Raw genomic sequence first — 23,949 nt, 5'->3', positions numbered from 1 at the left:
ATTTTGCTTCTTGAGCCTCTACAAGGCGCAATTCTTATCCGAATGAACTGAAATATTACACAATGACTTCTACAATGTTCAGCATTCAATTCATTAATGGTCGAAATCAGACTATAACTAGATATAGCTCCAATAGCATAAAATTCCTATTCATTTTTCTTTGTTTGTCTAAAAAGAGATACCGCGCAAAGAACTCAACAAATGCGATCTATGGTGGAGGGTATATAAGATTCGGCCCGGCAAAACTTAGCACGCTCTTACTTGGTTCTGATTAACAGTGGTAAATCAGCTGCCTCACTATTGTCGGGTTGGGTCGGAACCGAAGTCCCAGGATTTCTTGACATCTGTGATAACAGATTATAGGCCCCGGACAGGTCATCTCAACTCAACGAAATTTGTTATTCAAAATAGCAAAAATGTCCGCTAAAACAATTGTTTTTATAGCCACCACCGAAGGATGGGGGTATATCATTTCATTTTGTCATTCCATTTGCAACACATATAAATATCAATTTTCGACCCTATAAAGTTTATATATTCTTGATTAGCCTAAAAATCTAAGATCTAGACATGTCCGTCCGTCTGTCTGTTGAAGAGATATTGGGCTGAAACTTCTTCTTTATTCTTTTTTTGTCCATAAGCAGGTTATGTTCGAAGATGGACTATATCGGACTATATGGGGGGAACCCCACATATTTTTATACCCACCGCCGAAGGATAGGGGTATATTCATTTTGTCATTCCGTTTGCAACACATCGAAATATCCATTTCCGACCCTATAAAGTATATATATTCTTGATCAGCGTAAAAATCTAAGACGATCTAGGCATGTCCGTCCGTCTGTCCGTCTGTCTGTTGAAATCACGCTACAGTCTTTAAAAATAGAGATATTGAGCTGCAATTTTGCACAGATTCTTTTTTTGTCCATAAGCAGGTTATGTTCGAAGATGGGCTATATCGGACTATATCTTGATATAGCCCCCATATAGACCGATCCTCCGATTTAGAGTCTAAGGCCCATAAATGCCACATTTTCTATCCGATTTCGCTAAAATTTGGAACAGTGAGTTGTGTAAGGCCCATCGACATTCATCGTTAATTTGGCTCAGATCGGTCTAGATTTGGATATAGCTGCCATATAGACCGATCCTCCGATTTATGGTGCTAGTCCCATAAAAGGCACATTTATTGTCCGATTTTGCTGAAATTTGGGACAGTGAGTTGTGTTAGGCCCTTGGACATCTTTCTTCAATTTGGTCCAGATCGGTTCAGATTTGGATATAGCTGTCATATAGACTGATTTCTTGATTTATGGTTTTGGGCCCATAAAATGCTCATTTATTGTCCGATGACGCCGAAATTTGGGACAATGAGTTACGTTAAGCCCCTTGACATACTTCTGCAATATCGCACAGATCGGCCAAGATTTAGATATAGCTGCCATATAGACCGATATCTAGGTTTTAGGTTTTGGGGCCATAAAAGACGCATTTATTGTCCGATGTCGCTGAAATTTGAGACAGTGAGTTTGGTTAGGCTCATCGACGTCCTTCCTTAATTTTGCTCAGATCGGTCCAGATTTGAATATAGCTGCCATATAGACCGATCTCTCGACTTAAGGTTTTGGGCCCATAAAAGCGACATTAATTGTCCGATTTCGCTGAAATTTGGGACAGTGCTTTGTGTTAGGCTCTTCGACATTTTTATGCAACTTGGCCCAAATCGGTCCCGTTTTGGATATAGCTATCATGTAGACCGATATCTCGATTCAATGTCTTGGCCCCATAAAAGGCGCATTTCACTGAAATTTGGCACAGTGACTTATGTTAGGCTTCTCGACATCCGTGTCGTATGTAGTTCAGATCGGTTTATTTTTAGATATAGCTAATGTACTTATTAGTATTTGGTCCAAATCGGAACATATTTGGATATAACTGATATGGGACATAAGGTATAAAATTTTCACCGAATTTTGATGAAAGGTATATACCCGAGGTGGTGGGTATCCAAAGTTCGGCCCGGCCGAACTTAACGCCTTTTTACTTGTTTACGATAGAAAAGAATTTACCTTATCGCATTCATAATAAAATAGACTCCCTATTGGGGAGAAACTCAAAACTCTACGATCCACCGAATTGTACCGAATAAGTGAACACGAATATACGTGCGGAGATAAGGACATCAACCCCTAACCTATTTATAGTAAGAGTTATCCTCACCAAACTTCTATGAGAGATGAGGTGGAGATGCAGGTGAACGAATTGCTGGAGGGAGGAGTAATTCGTCCATCAAAAAGACCGTGTAATTCCCCGATTTCGATTGTCCCGAAGAAGCCGAAACCAAATGAGGATAAACAAGAAGTTAAATAGAGAGATCCATTTATATGGGAGCTGTATCGGGCTATAGACCGATTCAGATCATAATAAACACGTATGTTGATGGTCATGAGAGAATCCGTCGTACAAAATTTCAGGCAAATCGGATAATAATTGCGACCTCTAGAGGCTCAAGAAGTCAAGATCCCAGATCGGTTTATATAACAGCTATATCAGGTTATGAACCGATTTGAACCTCACTTGACACAGTTGTTGAAAGTAAGAATAAAATACGTCGTGCAAAATTTCAGCCAAATCGGATAGGAATTGCGTCCTGTAGAAGCTCAAGAAGTCAAGACCCCAGATCTGTTTCTATGACAGCTATATCAGGTTATGAACCGATTTGAGCCATACTTAGCACAGTTATTGGATATCATAACAAAATACTACGTGCAAAAATTCATTCCAATCGGATATGAATTGCGCCCTCTAGAGGCTCAAGAAGTCAAGACCGAAGATCGGTTTATATGACAGCTATATCAGGTTATGGACTGATTTGAACCATACTCGTCACAGTTGTTAGATATCATAACAAAACACGTCGTGCAAAATTTCATTCCAATCGGATAAGAATCGCGCACTCTAGAGGCTCAAGAAGTCAAGACCCAAGATCGGATTATATCAAAAGATGGGCGATTTGAACCATAATCGACACATTTGTTGAATATCATAACAAAACACGTCGTGCAAAATTTCATTCCAATCGGATAAGAATTCCGCACTGTAGAGGCTCAAGAAGTCAAGACCCAAGATCGGTTTATACGGCAGCTATATCAAAACATGGACCGATATAGCCCATTAACAATACCAAAAGACCTACACTAATAAGAAGTATTTGTGCAAAATTTCAAGCGGCTAGCTTTACTCCTTCGGAAGTTAGCGTGCTTTCGACAGACAGACGGACGGACGGACGGACATGGCTAATTCGACTTAAAATGTTACGACGATCTAGAATATATATACTTTATGGGGCCTTAGACGAATATTTCGAGTAGTTACAAACAGAATGACGAAATTAGTATACCCCCCATCTTATGGTGGAGGGTATAAAAACAGTACCATATTGTAATTTATTACAATAACCCTTTGCAGCCTCGGTCAGGCCAAATATTTCACGACGATACATCTTACATCCGGTTTCCACCAGATACCGAACGGGAAATACGAATTCCTGCCTATAGAATGCACCCGCTTTTTTTCAAAGGGTGATAGACAATGTTCTGAAGCAGTACCTTGGGAAGATTTGCTATGTGTGCATTGACGATATAATCGTGTTTGGAAAAGATTTAGAAGAGCATCTACGTAACGTCGAGAAAGTGTTCATTCCCCTAATGGACGCTAATATGAAAGTGAATTTGGAGAAGACTTTCTCGAAAAGGAAATTGAATTGCTTGGGTATGTCATAACTCCAGATGGAATATGTGCCAATTTGAACAAGTAAAAGCGTGATAAGTTCGACCGGGCCGAATCTTATATACCCTCCATCATGGATCGCATTTGTCGAGTTCTTTTCCCGGCATCTCTTCTTAGGCAAAACAAGTAAAAGCGTGCTAAGTTCGGCCGGGCCGAATCTTATATACCCTCGACCATGGATCGCATTTGTCGAGTTCTTTTCCCGGCATCTTTTCTTAGACAAAAAAAAAGGATATAAGAAAAGATTTACCCTGCTGTTAGAGCGATATTAAGATATGGTCCGGTTTGGACCACAATTCAATTATATTTATGTTGGAGACCTGTGTAAAATGTCAGCCAATTCGAATAAGAATTGCGCTCTTTGTGGGCTCAAGAAGTAAAATAGAGAGATCGATTTATATGGGAGCTGTATCGGGCTATAGACCGATTCAGACCATAATAAACACGTATGTTAATGGTCATGAGAGAATCCATCGTACAAAATTTCAGGCAAATAGGATAATAATTGCGACCTCTAGAGGCTCAAGAAGTCAAGATCCCAGATCGGTTTATATAGCAGCTACATCAGGTTATGGACCGATTTGAACCATATTTGGCAACGTTGTTGGATATCATAACAAAACACGTCGTGCTAAAATTCATTGAAATTGGATAAGAATTGCGCCTTCTAGAGGCTCAAGAATTCAAGACCCAAGATCGGTTTATATGACAGCTATATCAGGTTATGGACCGATTTGAACCATACTTGACACAGTTGTTGGATATCATAACAAAACACGTCGTGCAAAATTTCGTTCCAATCGGATAAGAATTGCGCACTCTAGAGGCTCAAGAAGTCAAGACCCAAGATCGGTTTATATGGCAGCTATATCAGGTTATGAACCGATTTGAACCATACTTAGCACAGTTGTTGGATATAATAACGAAACACGTCGTGCAAAATTTCATTCCAATCGGATAAGAATTGCGCACTCTAGAGGCTCAAGAAGTCAAGACCCAAGATCGGTTTATATGGCAGCTATATCAGGTTATAAACCGATTTGAACCATACTCGGCACAGTTGTTGGATATCATAACAAAACACATAGTTAAAAATTTCATCCCAATCGGATAAGAATTGCGCACTCTAGAGGCAAAAGAAGTCAAGTCCCAAGATCGGTTTATATGGCAGCTATATCAAAACATGGACCGATATGTCCCATTTACAATACCAACCGACCTATATATATATATATATATATATATATATATATATATATATATATATATATATATATATATATATATATATATATATATATATATATATATATATATATATATATATATATATATATATATATATATATATATATATATATATATATATATATATATATATATATATATATATATATATATATATATATATATATATATATATATATATATATATATATATATATTTATATATATATAAGAAGTATTTGTGCAAAATTTCAAGCGGATAGCTTTACTCCTTCGGAAGTTAGCGTGCTTTCGGCAGACAGACAGACGGACGGACGGACATGGCTAGATCGACATAAAATTTCACGACGATCAAGAATATATATACTTTATGGGGTCTAAGACGAATATTTCGAGTAGTTACAATCAGAATGACGAAATTAGTATACCCCCCATCTTATGGTGAAGGGTATAAAAAGGATATAAGAAAAGATTTGCTCTGCTATTAGAGCGATATCAAGATATGGTCCGGTTTGGACCACAATTAAATTATATGGTGGAGACCTGTGTAAAATGTCAGCCAATTCGAATAAGAATTGCGCCCTTTCGAGGCTCAAAAACTAAAATAGCGAGATCGATTTATATGGGAGCTGTATCGGGCTGTAGACCGATTCAGACCATAATGAACACGTATGTTGATGGTCATGCGAGGATCCGTCGTAAAAATTCATTCAAAAAATTCATTCAAGTTTGTTTCTTTGTTTGTTTGTTTGTTTGTTTGTTTGTTTGTTTGTTTGTTTGTTTGTTTGTTTGTTTGTTTGTTTGTTTGTTTGTTTGTTTGTTTGTTTGTTTGTTTGTTTGTTTGTTTGTTTGTTTGTTTGTTTGTTTGTTTGTTTGTTTGTTTGTTTGTTTGTTTGTTTGTTTGTTTGTTTGTTTGTTTGTTTGTTTGTTTGTTTGTTTGTTTGTTTGTTTGTTTGTTTGTTTGTTTGTTTGTTTGTTTGTTTGTTTGTTTGTTTGTTTGTTTGTTTGTTTGTTTGTTTGTTTGTTTGTTTGTTTGTTTGTTTGTTTGTTTGTTTGTTTGTTTGTTTGTTTGTTTGTTTGTTTGTTTGTTTGTTTGTTTGTTTGTTTGTTTGTTTGTTTGTTTGTTTGTTTGTTTGTTTGTTTGTTTGTTTGTTTGTTTGTTTGTTTGTTTGTTTGTTTGTTTGTTTGTTTGTTTGTTTGTTTGTTTGTTTGTTTGTTTGTTTGTTTGTTTGTTTGTTTGTTTGTTTGTTTGTTTGTTTGTTTGTTTGTTTGTTTGTTTGTTTGTTTGTTTGTTTGTTTGTTTGTTTGTTTGTTTGTTTGTTTGTTTGTTTGTTTGTTTGTTTGTTTGTTTGTTTGTTTGTTTGTTTGTTTGTTTGTTTGTTTGTTTGTTTGTTTGTTTGTTTGTTTGTGTGTTCCTTATAGACCCCGAAACGACTGAGCCGATTTTCTTCAAATTTTCACAGATGGTGCATAATGATCCCGTGGTGAAAGTAGGGTACTACATTTTTTGATATCTGAAGGGGGGGCAGACCCTCCCCCTTACCCTAATTTTCAGAAACGCCAGATCTCGGAGATGGGTGGTGCGATTTAAGCGAAATTTTGTTTGCTCTTATATAGTACCCAAAAAATCAAATTTTGGTATCCACATTTCGGATGGGGTACCTAGGGGGGCCGCCCCACCCTAAAACCTACCAAACATATATTTAGTCCTATCACGACAATATGGAACTCAAATGAAAGGTATTTAGGATAAGAAAACGTATCTGATACAACACCACCCAAATAGTAAGTATTTTCTGACTCTTGCAATATGAGGCTCAAATAAGAGGGTTTTTAGAGTAGAACACGAATCCGATATATATTTTCAAGGCCAACTCACTGAGTGGTCGCCCATCCCCAAAACACCCCCCAAGCCGTTCATGTTTGCCGACTATGGAAATATGGGGCTCAAATTAAAGGTATTTGGGAGTAGGCCACGTATCTGATATCAACATTAGGGACCAACTGTCTAGGGGACGTCCCACCACCATAACAACCCCCAAAGAGGCCATATTTGCTCACCAAGACAATTTGGGTCGTAAAGAGAATGGAACTAAATATTTATAGTTTTTAGGGCCAACACCCCAAACCGGACATATTTGCTGACTTTTGCAATAATGAGTTTAATTGAGATTTGAAAACGAATTTGATATCCAATTTTGAGGCCAATGACAAAATGGGGTTCAAATAAATGATATATAGATATATGAGAATAGAGCACGTTGCTGATATATTTTCCGGGCTTATTGTTTGGGGGACCACCCCAATCCCCAAAACACCCCTAAATCGGGCATATTTACCGACCATGTCGATGTGGAGATTAAATAAAAGGTATTGGGGGTAGAGCAAGAATTGATACCCTTTTTCGGGACCAATTTTCTGGGGGTCAACCCCTTTCCCAAAATACACCACAAGCAGCAATTTTGTAGTGACCATTGCAAAATGGGGCTCAAATAAAGGTATTTGGGAGCAGATTACGAATTTGATATCCAAATTTAGGGCATCGCCCCTTCCCCAAAACAACCCCCAAAGGGTAAAAATTTTTCGACCGTGCCAATATGTGGTATTTAAGATTAGAAAACGAATTTGATAACCTATTTTGGGCCATGTGCTTAGGGGACACCTCATCCTGTAAACTCCCCTAAACCAATGGCAATATGGGGTTTAAATAAATGGTTTTTGAAAGAAGAGCATGATACTGATATTTTTTCAGGGCCAAGGGCCTGAGTGACCACCTCACCCCCGAAAATACCCCTAAATAAGATATCTGGAGAGTAGCGGGCTGAAATAAAGTATTTCATGAATGAAGTACACCTTACATCCAAACTAAAATTCGTATACCAATAAAGATCATATGGGATTCGGACAAAGGCACTTATATTGTTAAACAATTAGTCGAGCGATATACTATATTCGTAGCATGGTATTTCACTAAAAGCTCTTTAATTGTCGAAAATAAATATTCCAAGGAAACTTTTGTTCCATATAAAGTAAAAGAAAGCGCAGCGGGGCGGGCCCGGGTCAGCTAGTGTTCTATAATAAAAAGTCATGCCGAGAAAGCTTTTCAGTTCCATAAAGTTCTGTGGTGGTAAAATAATCTTTGTCGATTCTATCCTTTTATACCCTCCACCATAGGATGGGGGGTATACTAATTTCTTCATTCTGTTTGTAACTACTCGAAATATTCGTCTGAGACCCCATAAAGTATATATATTCTTGATCGTCGTGACATTTTACGTCGATCTAGCTATGTCCGTCCGTTGGTCCATCTGTCTGTCGAAAGCACGCTAACTTTCGAAGGAGTAAAGCTATCCGCTTGAAATTTTGCACAAATACTTCTTATTAGTGTAGGTCGGTTGGTATTGTAAATGGGCCATATCGGTTCATGTTTTGATATAGCTGCCATACAAACCGATCTTGGGTCTTGACTTCTTGAGCCTCTAGAGTGTGCAATTCCTATCCGATTGGAATGAATTTTTGCACGAAGTGTTTAGTTATGATATCCAACAACTGTGCCAAGTACGATTCAAATCGGTCCATAACCTGATATAGCTGTCATATAAACCGATCTTGTCTCTTGACTTCTTGAGCCTCTAGAGGGCGCAATTCTTATCCGATTTGAATGAATTTTTGCACGAAGTATTTTGTTATGATATCCAACAACTGTGCCAAGTATGGTTCAAATCGGTTCATAACCTGATATAGCTGTCATATAAACAGATCTGGGGACTTGACTTCTAGAGCCTCCAGAGGGCGCAATTCCTATCCGATTTGGCTGATATTTTGCAAGATGTATTTTATTCTTACTTTCTACAAATGTGTCAAATAAGGTTCAAAATGGTTCATAACCCGATATAGCTGCCATATAAACCGATCTGGGATCTTGACTTCTTGAGCCTCTAGAGGTCGCAATTATTATCCGATTTGCCTGAAATTTTGTACGACGGATTCTCTCATGACCATCAACATACGTGTTTATTATGGTCTGAATCGATCTGTAGCCCGATACAGCTCACATATAAATCGATCTCTCTATTTTACTTCTTGAGCCCCCAAAGGGCGCAATTCTTATTCGAATTGGCTGACATTTTACACAGTTCTCCAACATATAATTTAATTTTGGTCCAAACCGGACCATATTTTGATATCGCTCTAATAGCATAGCAAATCTTTTCTTATATTCTTTTTTGCCTTAGAAGAGATGCCGGGAAAAGAACTCGATAAATGCGATCCATAGTGGAGGGTATATAAGATTCGTCCCGGCCGAACTTAGCACGCTTTTACTTATGTTAAACTATATCCGATCATTTGGGAGAGAGATATATACCAAAAGCCGGCGCAGCGTAGTGAGACAAACGGACAGGTAGAGACGTAACATTCCACATTAATCGAGATATATCGGTGTCTCTGTGAGGATATACTCCTAAGGAATGCGTCGCTATAACCGTGGATAGGCATAATAACACCATACATTCCGTTACGAAACGAAAACCCGCCCACGTTTTCAATAGAACTGCTAGAACCAAGGGATGGCAAACTTAGGGAACGCACATACGACGAAATTAAGTCTATTCTACTTCATGAACAAGAAATGCCAGAAACAACAAAACTCGCTCGCCCCCTCGCGAATAAATGGTGATGAATTGTTTATAAGTAACAACCAGATTTGAAGCAAAGAGAAAAGTTTATACAAAAAAGAAATTGTATCTCAAGATAGAAATGTCACTGTTATTACACAGAGTAGAGAGAATTTCCACAAGTGAAACATAAGGAATGTCTAAGAATAAAGAGCGATTATAAGTCAAGAGGTAAGATGGCTCATTTATAGATATCCAGCCCCGGCGGTCTAGATGCAAATTGTTCTATATTTGTGTTCGATCTACCGCGTTGGTTCAATTCCAGTTTTCTCGGTGGTCCGGTAGGTAGTATTGGAAGTGGTTCAACTCCACCGGGAACCTATGACTTTAATTGACAGTGAGGATACTCATGCCACGAGTAGGCTATAGCAATGGCTAAAGGCTATGGCTAAAAGGGGCCAACATGAGCCTTCCTATGTCATCTGAGTTCACGGCTGCATTCCAGAAACAATCGCTAAATAACACATGGTGTATGCCCATTGGGGTACACAATAATAAAATTACACATAAGAGGTACAGACCCAAAAGAGGTCCATAATCATGAAAAATTACACGAAATAGGGCCCACAACTATGAATTATTGCCACCAAAAATATCAAAAACCAAAACGGTTCTTAAAAAAACAAGGGACCAGAAAAACAAAAACAAAAAAGACGAAACAAATATATGTAAAACACCTTTCGTCATAATCTGGTGAAAAATGCATAATTTATGCCCCCTTAGCAGCTATATCGAGATATGGTCCGATTTGGACCAAATTCGGCACGAATATTGAATGGTCTAATAAGTACAAGTGCATGTTCAATTTTGTAGAACAAAATATAGACCGATCTGAACCATATACAACACGGATGTCCAAATCTTAACGGATCTGGGCCAAATTAAAGAAGGATGTCGAATGGCCTAGCACAACTCACTGTCCAAAATTTCGGCGACATCAGACAATAAATAAGTCTTTTATGGATCAAAAACCTTAAATAGAGAGATCGGTCTATATGGCAGCCAGGGACGTAGCCAGGATTTTATATTGGGAGGGCAATTTTTCAAAATCGAAAATTACCAAAATTCTTCTGTTACTGTGAAATTGGTAAAGAACCCTCACTTTTTTTGAAGATTGTGGTCGCAACTGTTGTGTTGGAAGCAAGAACTGACCCATCGGCGGAGGCATTTGGTCATAACGTCAGAGCTACATTTTGCACTGATAGCCAACATACTATTAATAGGCCGATCCTAATCTTTAAAAGCCTTCAAAGTGTGGTTTGCTTTACGAATATCTTTTTTATCGTGAAAGTGTCAGACTAGTATGAAAGGTGCCAGACTTGAGTTATTATCGTGCTTACATCGTAGACACGTTTTCGTGGTATATTCGGTATAAGTACGACCTACCAACATATGGCCCTTGATGCCTCCACTCCTAATATGGCCGATGAGCTATTCTGACCAATCGACAAAACGCGTCCCATAGTGGTTGATGGTTGTTGTGGCTTTCCTTTTCTCCGGCTTTCGTTTTCCATTGCCAAAATTTTCGTTCAGTGAGTTCGTCTCGAAAGAAAAACAAATCGAAATGTTACTAATTATTCTTTAGAATAGTTTTTCAGACTAAAGGCTGGTACTATATTCGATTTTCGCGATATTTTTCACCGATTACTTTTTTAGATAATAGATTTTAAAGCAAGAAAAATTTCTGATTTCTTCAGGAAGACATTCCGTCAATCCTTATGGTAAAATTTTAAAAAATTGATATTTTATCATTGTTATTTTCGTAATGTCTCAAAAAAGTAATCGTGAAAAAATGTTTTTTTTCTACAGATAAAATATCAATTAAAATAAATGGAGAATTAACAGAAAATTCATATACAATTATGTCATAGAAAAATTTTTGTTAATTGATTGTCTATCGGAACAATTTTTAATAAAAATAATTTTTGGCAAGAAAATTCCATTAAGATTTTGGCTTAAAGAAAAAATTACATTGCAATTCGGTCTTTAAAAAATAGCATTAACTCATAATCAACGACAAATACCTAAGAATATAGCTTCCTTAGAAAAATTCTAGCTCGAGACAGGAAAGAGGTATCGTAATGAAATTCGGATTGGCGTAAAGTGTACGACAGAAACCAGTTACAACAAAATTTCCCTTCTTGTTTTGGGGGGAAAATTGGCATGTCGAGGGTCGGTAATTTTTTATATCCCAAAAATTAATCAAAACATTTCTTAAAATTCTTAGCAGTGAGATTTCTTTCAATGTTTCCGTTTCAATGTCTTGTTCCATTTGATGGTTTCTATATTAAAAAAATAAATGGTTTCTATATATATAAATAATTTTTTTTTGTTGTAGGGGCAAAGGAAATACATTTTTTTTATTCAACAATTTTTAAAATTCAAAATATTTAAAAAAATTGCTACGTCAATATAAATTCTCTTAATTATAAATACATAAAATTTCATCAAAATCGGACAACGGAATTGAGGGAGGAGGCATAATGGGTTAAAATTTTGTCTGTAAAAATATTTATTGAAATTTATGTATAGAAAAAATTTTAAGAAAATGTTGTTTGGTACATAATTAAAAGACTTTTACGTACAATGCAAAATTTTATTGAAATTTTTGCTTTAAAAAATAATCTCGAAGTTAAGTTGTCTTCAGAGAGTTTTTTGCTGAAATTTTATCCTTAAAAAAATCATTAAAATTAAGTCTTTAGAAATAATTTTATTGATTTTTTTTTATAAAAAAGTTGTCTTTAGAAAAAATTCAATAAAAAATTTTGTCTGAATAAAAGATAATTTCGAAGAGGCCCGTGCTGAAGTTTTGTCCTTAGAGAATGTTACGCTGAAATTTTGTCTTTAGAAAAATTTCATTAAATTGTATTTAGAAAAAATTTCATTACAAGTTTATTTTTACTAAGAATTTCATTAAGAAAAAATATGTTATCTTTTTTTGTTGTCATTTTAAAAAATGTTACTGAATTTTTTTTTTAGAATAAATTTAATTTAAATTTTACCTCGGGCCCGAGCCAAACCCTCCCCCCACACCCCTCGGGTTTCGTCCCTGATGGTCGAAAATCTGGACCGATCTGGGCCAAATTGCAGAAGAATGTCGAGTGGCCTAACATAACTCGGATAATAAATGTGTCTTTTATGGGCTTAAGACCTGCCTGGTATTATTTTCTTGTGTACGTACAAAGTAATGTGCAATAGTGGGAGTACTTTTGCCAACCATTCATACGTTCAAATATTCATCACTAGTAAGAGAGACACAAGAGAATAATAATTAATCTGGTACACGTTTGTGTACCAATCGTTTGTGGTTATCGAATCACTTTTGCTATTAAAGAGTTGTTGGTATTATAACAAAAGAAAGATACTTTAACCGTAGTCGAAGCTGCTAAAGGAAGAGATACTTCGGGATAAAAGTATTTTGTTTGTCGTAAAAATGTCCCAAACGTTTTATTTTTTAGCGTGTACCCACCACCATAGGATAGGGGGCATATTCATTTAGCCATTCCGTTTGCAACACATCGAAATATCTATTTCCGACCCTACAAAGTATATATATTTTGGATCGTTGTAAAATTCTAAGGTGATTTAACGATGTTCGTGTGTCTGTCCGTCCGTCACGCTACAGCCTTCACAAATTGAATTATTGAGATGAAATTTGGCACAGATTTGTCTTGTTACTGCGCGCAGGTTTGGTTGTTGAACAGGCCAAATGGGACCATATTTGGATATATCTACCATTTTGACCGATCTGCCGGTTAAGGGTCTGAAACCCATAAATGATGCATTTATTACCCGATTTCACTGAAAGTTTAATTAGTTAGCAGTTTTAAGACTCCCGACATCTGATTCGAATATGATTCTTATCGGACTATATTTAGATATAGCCGCCATATATACCGATCTGTTTAAGGGTCTGAAGCCCATAAAAGCTGCATTTGTTATGCGATTTCGCTGAAATTTGAAATAACGAGTTGTTTTAAGCCTCAAGACATCCGACCCAAATATGATTCAGATCGGACTATATAATGATTTAGCTGCCATTTAGACAGATCTGCCGAAATAGTATCTAAATCTCGTAATAGACGCATTTATTGTCCGATTTCGCTGAAATTTGACATAGTGACTTGAATTAAGCCTCCCGTCATTCGACTAGAATATTATCCAGATCAGACTGTATTTAGATATAGCTGCTGTATAGACCGAACTTCCAATGTAGGGTCTTAATCCCACAAAAAGCGGGATTTTTGCCTATGACTTGTAAGAGTTCTCGGGACCTGAATCAAATATGATCCAGACCAGCCCTTATTTAGATAAAGCTATGGACATGGCAGTGAAGTAATAATAAAACAAGTAAAAGCGTGCCCTCCACCATGGATCGCATTTGTCGAGTTCTTTTCCCGTCATCTCTTCTTAGGCAAAAAAGGATATAAGAAAAGATTTGCTCTGCTATTAGAGCGATATCAAGATATGATCCGGCTTTGACCACAATTAAATTATATGTTGGAGAACTGTGTAAAATGTGAGCTAATTCGATTAAGAATTGCGCCCATTGGGGGCTCAAGAAGAAAAATAGAGAGATCGATTAATATGGGAGCTGTATCGGGCTATAGACCGATTCAGACCATAATAAATACGTATGTTGATGGTCGTGGGAGGATCCGTCGCACAAAATTTCAGGCAAATCGGATAATAATTGCGAACTCTAGAGGCTCAAGAAGTCAAGATCCCAGATCAGTTTTTATGGTAGCTTTATCAGGTTATGAACCGATTTTAACCTTATTTGACACAGTTGTTGAAAAAAAATTTCAGCCAAATCGGATAGGAATTGCGCCCTCTAGAAGCTCAAGAAGTAAAGACCCCAGATCTGTTTATATGACAGCTATATCAGGTTATGAACCGATTTGAACCATACTCGGCACATTTGTTGGATATCACAACAAAACACGTCGTGCAAAATTTCATTCCAATGGGATAAGAATTGCGCCCTCTAGAGGCTCAAGAAGTCAAGACCCAAGATCGGTTTATATGGCAGCTATATCAGGTTATAGACCGATTTGAACCATACTCGGCACAGTTGTTTAATGTCGTAACAAAACACGTCGTGCAAAATTTCATTCCTATCGGATAAGAATTGCGCACTATAGAGGCTCAAGAAGTCAAGACCCAAGATCGATTTATATGGCAGCTATATCAAAACATGGACCGATATAGCCCATTTACAATACCAACCGACCTACACTAATAAGAAGTATTTGTGCAAAATTTCAAGCGGCTAGCTTTACTCCTTCGGAAGTTAGCGGACATAGCTAGATCGATATAAAATGTCGGAACGATCAAGAATATATATACTTTATGGGGTCTCAGGCGAATATTTCGAGTAGTTACAAACAGAATGACGAAATTAGTATACCCCCCATCTTATGGTGGAGGGTATAATAATATATCCATGGTGGTGTTTTAACACGTTTTTACTTGTTTTACCATCTGAACGCCCGGATTCAAATGGTGGCAAGAGAGCATCAGAATAAATTTTCAGCGGTAGTTATCCCCTCCTAATGCTGGCGACATTAGTGAGGTACCATGCCATGTAAAAACTTCTCCGCAAAACGGTGTCGCACTGCGGCATGCCGCTCGGACTCGGCTGTAAAAAGGAGACCCTTATCATTGAGCTTTAACTTGAAACGGACAGCTCTCAGTGATATGTTGGAAGTTTGTCCCTGTTTGTTAATGAAATGTTTATACGCAAATTTTCACTTTTTTGATTTTGAAAAAATGCTTTACTATTTTGCACAATCGATAGTAAAGCCACCTTTTGACAGAAAAGCAAGAAGGCAAAAGTTTTCAAAAATATATTTCAAAAATAAATTTAAGTTATCCCATATTGACAAGTATATTAAGAATAGTCTCCAAAATTCCCACAGCCACTCATTGTATACACAATGGTCAAGGTCATTGCAAAAAACGTCAATTATGTTCTTTATACTCGCGTTGACATTAAAATGAACAAAAGCTCTTCTGGTTTGCTGGTACATAGGTTGCCTGTGGCACCTATTACTGTGAGCCCATAACAAAATTTAATAATAACTGCTATGAATCATGAGTTAAGTGTCATCTATCCATGCAGCCATCCATACTGTGTTTGAGGTGACAGCCCACAATGTTTATGGCAAATTCTCCCCCTTTTGAAATTAATCCAACAGACAAAAACAAATAAACATGCAAATTGTGTATACACCCCCCAGACAGAATTCTCATGCTAATTGCAATGATGAGGGTGGGGGAAGGCTAGGACAACCCCGACCATACCCACCATAAATCGTTAGGTTCATTTGCACCTAAGCTCACACTCGTTGGCATGGACAAGCACTGACCTATTCCAAAATTAATTTTCATATCTAAACTGAGCTCCGGGTCTTTGTTTGATGGGATGAAATGATGGCACAAGGGGTAGGTAATTTGCGAATGTTTCCGATACTCACCTATTATAGGGCAATACAAAACCAATGCCGGCTGCCAACATGGCCAAATAGACCATATGCTTTTGGTCCTTGGGTGCACGTATATCATTCTCTGGACTATCCATGGGTTCGTGACGTATGCCGGAACTGCGACCCTCCAAGGGTTCATAAGTGGTTGATTGTGTGGATTCCATGGTGTTTTTGTGTGTTTGTCTTGATTTCTTCGTTTCGTTGACAAAATGTTGGAAACCTTTGTTTTGTTCTCACCTTACTAACCTCCAGCTATTATTCCTTGTTTATGAAGAGAAGTGGAGGTCCTGCCCAAAAAAACTTTTTAAGTGTGTGTGACACACACACAGACGCACAGCACACACTTGCACACCAACGCAGCAAACCGGGGAAAACAAATACACGCGCACTTACACTCACCTAAAAGGCGAATGATGAAAGGATGTTACGTGCAGTAGTACTTAAAAACGGATATTATGCACCAACAACGACACTCCACACCACGGCAAACGTACGCAGACACACACTCAGCAGCACGTAATCGCGAATCCGGCGATTGAAGAAAACGCAAGCAAGTAAACGAACCAGCAACCGAACGATAAACACACGAATAAAGAGCACAAAACGGCACACCGAATTTTTTACACTGGCGTTGGTATGACCGAGAGAGAGAAAATGAGAGCTCTTTATTTTGTCTTCTCCAATTGAGGCTGCTCTTCTTATGTTAGCTGCCAAAGAATTGCTAGCATTGTTTTTTCTTAATGGTCTTTGTTAGTTTTTTTTATTTTTATTTTTTAATTTTGTCTTTGGCCTTTTCAGACATCCAGGCGCTCACTGCATTTGACGGAAATTGGTCAACTGTAGCAGCAAAATCAACAAAAGCTAACAAAACAAATGAAAAGGTTGTCAAAGCTTTGGTGGTAAATAATAGGCTTACCAGATTGTGAGGTGTCGATATAAATGCGAGGGGAGAAATCGAAACAAAGTGATTTGAGTATAAATATAATAGATGCATTGAAAAGAAGTAAAATCCATCATAGCACGTTTACATTGAAATTTGTATTGTATGATCTAGATTTAACGATATCTAAATCCTGTCCCTTTACAACAGATTTAAGTGACATACACAAGCGTACATGCGTATACATAAATGTGCATGTGACACACATCCATATATAATTCTTGGAAACGGTTGCATATTTTTTTACTTTTATCGATTATTCAGCCATGAAACCGGGTTTAATTGTTTATTAATAAACAAGTAAAAGCGTGCTAAGTTCGGCCGGGACGAATCTTATATACCCTCCACCATGGATAGCATTTGTCGAGTTCTTTTCCCGGCATCTCTTCTTAGGCAAAACAGGATATAAGAAAAGATTTGCTCTGCTATTAGAGCGATATCAAGATAGGGTCCGGTTTGGACCACAATTAAATTATATGTTGGAGTCCTGTGTAAAATGTCAGCCAATTGGAATAAGAATTGCGCCCTTTGGGGGCTCAAGAAGTAAAATAGAGAGATCGATTTATATGGGAGCTGTATCGGGCTATAGACCGATTCCGACCATAATAAACACGTATGTTGACGGCCACGAGAGAATCCGTCGTACAAAATTTAAGGCAAATCGGATAATAATTGCGACCTCTAGAGGCTCAAGAAGTCAAGATCCCAGATCGGTTTATATGACAGCTATATCAGGTTATGAACCGATTTGAACTATACTTGGCACAGTTGTTGGATATCATAACAAAACACGTCATGCAAAATTTCATTCCAATCGGATAAGAATTGCGCCCTCTAGAGGCTCAAGAAGTCAAGACCCAAGATCTGTTTATATGCCAGCTATATCAGGTTATGGACCGATTTGAACCATACTTGGCACAGTTGTTGGATATCATAACAAAACACGTCGTGCAAAAATTTATTCCAATCGGATAGGAATTGCGCACTCAAGAGGCTCAAGAAGTTAAGACCCAAGATCGGTTTATATGGCAGCTATATCAGGTTATGGACCGATATGGCCCATTTACAATACCAACCGACCTACACTGATGAGAAGTATTTGTGCAAAATTTCAAGCATCTAGCTTTACTCCTTCGGAAGTTAGCGTGCTTTCGACAGACAGACGGACGGACGGACGGACAGACGGACGGACATGGCTAGATCGACATAAAATGTCACGACGATCAAGAATATATATACTTTATGGAGTCTCAGACGAATATTTCGAGTAGTTACAAACAGAATGACGAAATTAGTATACCCCCCATCTTATGGTGGAGGGTATAAAAATCCCGCAAAAATGGGATTTATTTTTGTATGATAAAACCTGCCAAAAAAAGCAGGATTTAGCGATTAAATCTTGAAAAGACCATAAATGCGGATTAAGTGGCAAACGTAAACATACTTTTAACAATAACAATTATGGCTTCGGTTTATATGGGTTCGGTTTATATACCGATTTGGACTGTACTTGGCACGGTTGTTGGAAGTCGTAACAGAAGCATTCGTGCAAAATTTTAGCCAAATCAAATAACAATTGCGGATACTAGTAACTTAAGAAGCCGAATCGAAGGGCCACTTTTTTATGGGGGTATTTTCAAATATGAACCTTTATAGTCCATTTGCTATCACCATCGACCTTCATCAAAATGTCAAGCCGTTGTCGTTATTCCCACAGACGGACGGATAGACATGGCTTGAACGACTAAGGGTCGGTTTAGTACGTTATAACTAACCAGTATATTAATTTATCGAGGGGATAAACCTCCATTGAACAAATTTTGTTTTCTAGTCTCTTTTAAGGTAATATACAAGATATATACAATATAACACAGCAATCAGCGAAAAAAGGGTTCGCATACAAACAAATGTTGCACAAATTTTTACAGAAAGTCGTTCGTTTGCCAGAAAGATGGAGTGTGACAGCGAAAAGCATTTGTAGAGTTTGGCTAATGAGAGATTGCAAACTGACTTCATTCGTAGCGAAAATACCTATTAAATTATTGCGAAATCCGACGAACTCTATTCATCGCCAGAACATAAACAACAGTCAAACAATAACAAAGACAACAGCATTGAAGCAGAGTTTTTGCTGCCCATTTCGACAGCATTTAATTTCATTTGTAGTTAATTGAAGTCAAAGTTTATACTGACGCAGCGACACAGCTATTTAACTCATTTTCTTCTTTTTAATGCGTTTTGACAGTTGTTCGGTCAAAAATTCAAAGTCAGTGCTAGACTTTACAAGCGTGTAGTTCTCACTTTACGAAACACAACGCACTAAAAAAGGGATAATCGCTTGTAAGATACTCGAATCATACCCGTCCCAATGTCGAATTTGCGTTATGCAGGTCGTTTGGGGAATATAATTTACATTTACATAGATACAGGGTGGCTGATGAAAGCCGCTACCAAAAAAAAATGTAATAACTTTTTTTCTATTTAATAATAATAATTTAATAATTAATTTAATTAATTAATTAATTAATTTAATTAATAATAATTTAATAATTAATTTAATAATTTAATTTAACATGAATAAAAGAAAAATGTATTCCATACACCGAAAAAAAAATGTAGCAATATTCATCATTGTAGCAATATTCATCAGCCACCCTGTATATAAACCGTGTGCACGAGTCGCGTCATTTAACTTATTAAGCCTCTAGAAAGCCCCACTTGACACCCAAATTCATGATCTATTACCAAATACCTTTCATTTAGGTCCCATATTGTACCAATCTGTCAATATGTTCATGTGGGGGGTTTGGGGGGGGGGGGGGGGGGTTTTGGGGCGGGGTGTTTTTCTCCTACGTTTCTCCAACGTTTTTTCATATGGAGTTTGACAGCATTCCGCGTGAAAGGCTGAACAGAATACCCAGCTTATAGCAAAAAGTACCCTTTCGGTCCAAAAAGTACCCTTTTAGTACTATTTCAAAATATGTATTTTCCACCCCTGCTACGTTTGTTAATAGGATTAGGGAGGAGGTTTTAGATGCGACATATTGTTCGAAAAATCTAATCAATGAGATTCAGGATTGGAGGGTCCTCTTGAGCACCCCTTCTCTGACCATCGCTTCATAAGGTTTATCCAATATCTTCCGTAATAAGTTGAAAACCAACTGGAAAAAATTTGGAGAATTACTCAGAAGAAGTGTTGGGCAAGATAATTAAGATTTTCCAAGCATAGAAGACTTGACGAAAATGTCAACAGGATTACGACGATTCAATAGTGGGGTCTTTCAAAGACAGTTATACTCTTCGAGAAAGGAAATCAGCCCAAGAAAACCCCTCGATGACTGGGGCGATTCTCAATTTTGGGAAACAGGTCCGAGCACGTGGTTAAAAAATCGAAAGTTTATTGTGATGTGCATTACACACGACTGAAGGAATACAATAAGATTATTAGAGCAGCAAAACGTGCCTCTTGGAAGCGTTTCTGCGAACAGGTCGATACGGTTAATGACGCCGACAAGATGAAAAAGTTTGTCTCAAAAACCCATTCCCAAATTGAAACTTTAGTAGACGACACGGGAATGAGAACTGAGACAACGGAGACCCTGTTGAGGCTTTTGATAAAAGCACATCTTCCCCAGGATACGACGGGACTCACGGAGACACTGGAATCTTAGGGGATTTCAACAATTTATGGGCCGATACACTGATCGAATTCTTAGACCAGTACCAAGTGGATCGGGTCCTTGTTAAGGAACAGCTGGGTAAATTGTGAGTCCCATGGCATAAATATGAGGGAGAAAGTGGCACAGGGGTTAATTTTATCGCCACTTCTATGGGTGACGATGGATGCCAATGAGGACGACGTTATAATACTTCTAAGAGGTAAGGACCAGCTATGCAAAGTGACCGAAAGGGTTTTGCAGATGGCATACGACTGGGCTGGACCTAGGTGTCTCAATGTTATCCCCAAGAAAACTGAAATCTACCTGTTCAGGAGGAAAGCGAAAGCGGCCAATTTGACGCACCACTTTTCCCCACTACAACGATTTCGATATCCGACCACAAGCAAGCACATCCAGAAAAGAATTAACCCTCCCAACATCCGTTTCAATATACACAATCCATTTTAAACGTTTGACGTTACATTAATTTACAAATAAAGAAAAATTAGATGAAACCACGAATAACATGTACTATATATCAAGAATGAAAGGTATTAAAAGGGTATAAAACTTTATATTAGTCACAAATTCTAGCAAGAATTATTCGCAAAAAAAAACATGTTCTTCCATCGTAAACAAAGTCCAACATAAGTTTACTTGGCGAAAACTTCCTATATATCAAAAAAAAAATTTTGCGGGTATATATTTTGAAAAAGTCGTTCAAAGAACGTATCAAATGCGATCCATGGTGAAGAGTATATATGATTCGGCCCGGCCCAACATAACGCGCTTTTACTTTTTTTCAAATAAATAAGCTAAATTTTTTGGGGTATTTTTGAGTTTTTTGTATGTTTATTTTTTTTTTAATTTCATCACCTGCTTAGTCTGGCAAGCTTGCAATTTATTCACCACCACCTTGTAGACATGACCTAACAGTAGTCAGATGATGACTGCCAGAAAGCCAAAGAGAAAGAGAGTCGAGTGTATTACCGAATAATACCAGAGAAATTATCCACAGAGAGGGTGATAATAGAATATTATTTTTATACTCTTTGTTTATGGAAATCCACTAAAATTTATCATTTGTTCTATATTCTATTTAATTTTATTTAAAAAGCACACGCGAATATTTCTAACATTAACTAACATTTCTTTAATTTATCCTTTGGCTTTCGATTTCGTTTCACAAAGGTTTATATTGGTTGGCAACTTGTTTTATAACGTCGTTTAAAACTCTCTTCACATTATTAAGGCGTTTTTTCCTGCTCTATGACACAAAAATATTGATAATTTGCTAAAGCAACACTTTTCTTTCAGCCGTTAAATTAAAGCAAATGCTTTACAATTTTCACACATATTTTTTAACACTTCACTAGGTATTTGCTTGAATTTTGCTTTTTTTTGGTTTTTTGTTTGTTAAATAATAACAAACAATGAATTGAATAAAAATATTTCTTTGCATCAGATTTTCTTGTATATTCTTTAGCACCGTATTAACAGAGTGTGCTTTCTTCGGTGTTTGAGGAAGTAATTTTGCGCATGTTTCAGTTAAGGTGACTGAATGGGAGCTGTTAAATGTTGGCTAACATATCGATTATGCAGAGAGGGAAATCGTTATCGATTCAATTTCTAGGTGTTGCCAAATAAGTGAATCACTAGTGGGGACAAATATTAGTACAGGCAACAACCAATGATTCCAAACGGAAATTGCTGTTTAGAAAAAAAAACATTAGAAAATAGATAAAAGCATACAAACACACAAAAGTGAATAATGTCTAATTAAATTTGATTTCATTCGACTGACAACAAAAACCTCTGTGCACGCTCTAATCGAAAAAACTACATATGCTATTTTCAAAAGTGATTTTCATATGTTAGTTTCGTTTGCATACCACATGATGTACAACTCAACATGTGCTAAATTTGACATATCATAAGACAACCACATGCCGTTTAATAGAGTCTTTAAGGTGGAGTTACGTACTATGCGCGCGCATTAAAAATGCAACTCTGCAAACAAATCCCACAAAAGCGACGCGCAAAGAATTCTCAGCTTGGACGAGTGAACTAGAGTCATTCGCCATTCTATGTACCGTTAATGAAATAGTGTTTTTTTGGCGTCAGAAGAGAGCGAGAGACAGACGAACTTTTGACAGTTAGAAAGAAAATAGAAAACCTGCAAATTTCTACTGGGACTTTTTTGCCAGCAGAAATTTGCAACTTTAAACCGATGTTTTGTAAAGGTCAGCTGTTTTATGAAAAGCAGCCGTTACATGAAAATACAAAAGCTAACGGCAAAATGGATCAAAAAGGCAGAGGTTAGTAAAAAATATAAATGTTGTTTATTGGTAATTATTAAATTTGTTTAATTTGTATTTACTTCTAATGGAGATTCACGGCAACAGCTAGTGTTCAGGTACAGAAAACTCGACAAATGAAGTTGTAATTTTACCTCAAGTCTCGAAAAATTAAAACATTGTATCCTTCCAGACACTAAGAAAGAGTAATTATCGGTTTGTTTAGTGTTTTAGCGATGAAACCAACATCGTTCCTTTGAATTTGTTAAGGAGGGAAGATGCTGCCAGGGGATTGAGTGGGTCTAGCTGGGCAGTTAAACAAGTGACGCACTGTGGGATTAGAAAAAATTGTGCAAATTAGTCTGCCAATTGTACACGGATACAAATATCTTCAATGATAACAAAGTATCCGTAGCCGCCACATGACCAAATAGAAAGCTCCGTTCGCCTCACATCAGTGGTCGTAGCAATTTTTCTAGCCACAGTATCCAAAAGCATTAGAAGGTTAGTCCAAAGTATCTTTGCCAGCAACAACAAGTGTACTTTTGTGTACGGTGATGGCATGTAAAGCAGTTGTAGACCTATGCAGCCTTCGAAATGCATGCTGATGCTCGGCGAATGGAAGGAGTAGTCCCTCATGCCTCTTGGCTACTGATGAGAGAAGGGAGATTGGTGTGTACGATTACCCCTTGCTCGTGTCCTTTTCAGGTTTCATTAGCGGGATCAGACTGCCCATCTTCCAAACATTGGGTACTATAATAGTGTTCACATAGGCTGAGGACAGTTGTAAAGTAATCGACTCCAGGTAGATCCAGATTCTTCAGCATCAGTGTACAGATTCTGTCTGGAACCAGCGCTTTGCGCGACTTGGCG

General features: G+C 37.3%; 1 protein-coding gene across 4 annotated transcripts in view; it reads right to left on the bottom strand.

The window, feature by feature from the left end:
* Positions 1-22,281, bottom strand: part of LOC106094581 (equilibrative nucleoside transporter 4) — a 65,249-nt gene extending 42,968 nt beyond the window's left edge. The window contains exons 1-2 of one of the 4 annotated variants that reach the window (XM_059360311.1): positions 21,656-22,281; positions 16,172-17,041 (exon numbers count right to left, since the gene is read on the bottom strand). In XM_059360311.1, the coding sequence (XP_059216294.1) occupies positions 16,172-16,344 (173 nt within the window). In that variant the 5' untranslated portion in view covers positions 16,345-17,041; positions 21,656-22,281. Of the gene's footprint in view, positions 1-11,078; positions 11,284-16,171; positions 17,042-21,655 lie in introns of those variants that run through there. The other 3 variants (XM_059360312.1, XM_059360313.1, XM_059360314.1) reach the window with 3 other exon arrangements.
* Positions 22,282-23,949: the final 1,668 nt, after the last annotated feature.

This window comes from Stomoxys calcitrans, chromosome 1 (genome assembly GCF_963082655.1).
Source record: "Stomoxys calcitrans chromosome 1, idStoCalc2.1, whole genome shotgun sequence".
Taxonomy (NCBI): Eukaryota; Metazoa; Arthropoda; class Insecta; order Diptera; family Muscidae; genus Stomoxys; species Stomoxys calcitrans.
This window is presented reverse-complemented; position numbering and strand designations above follow the sequence as displayed.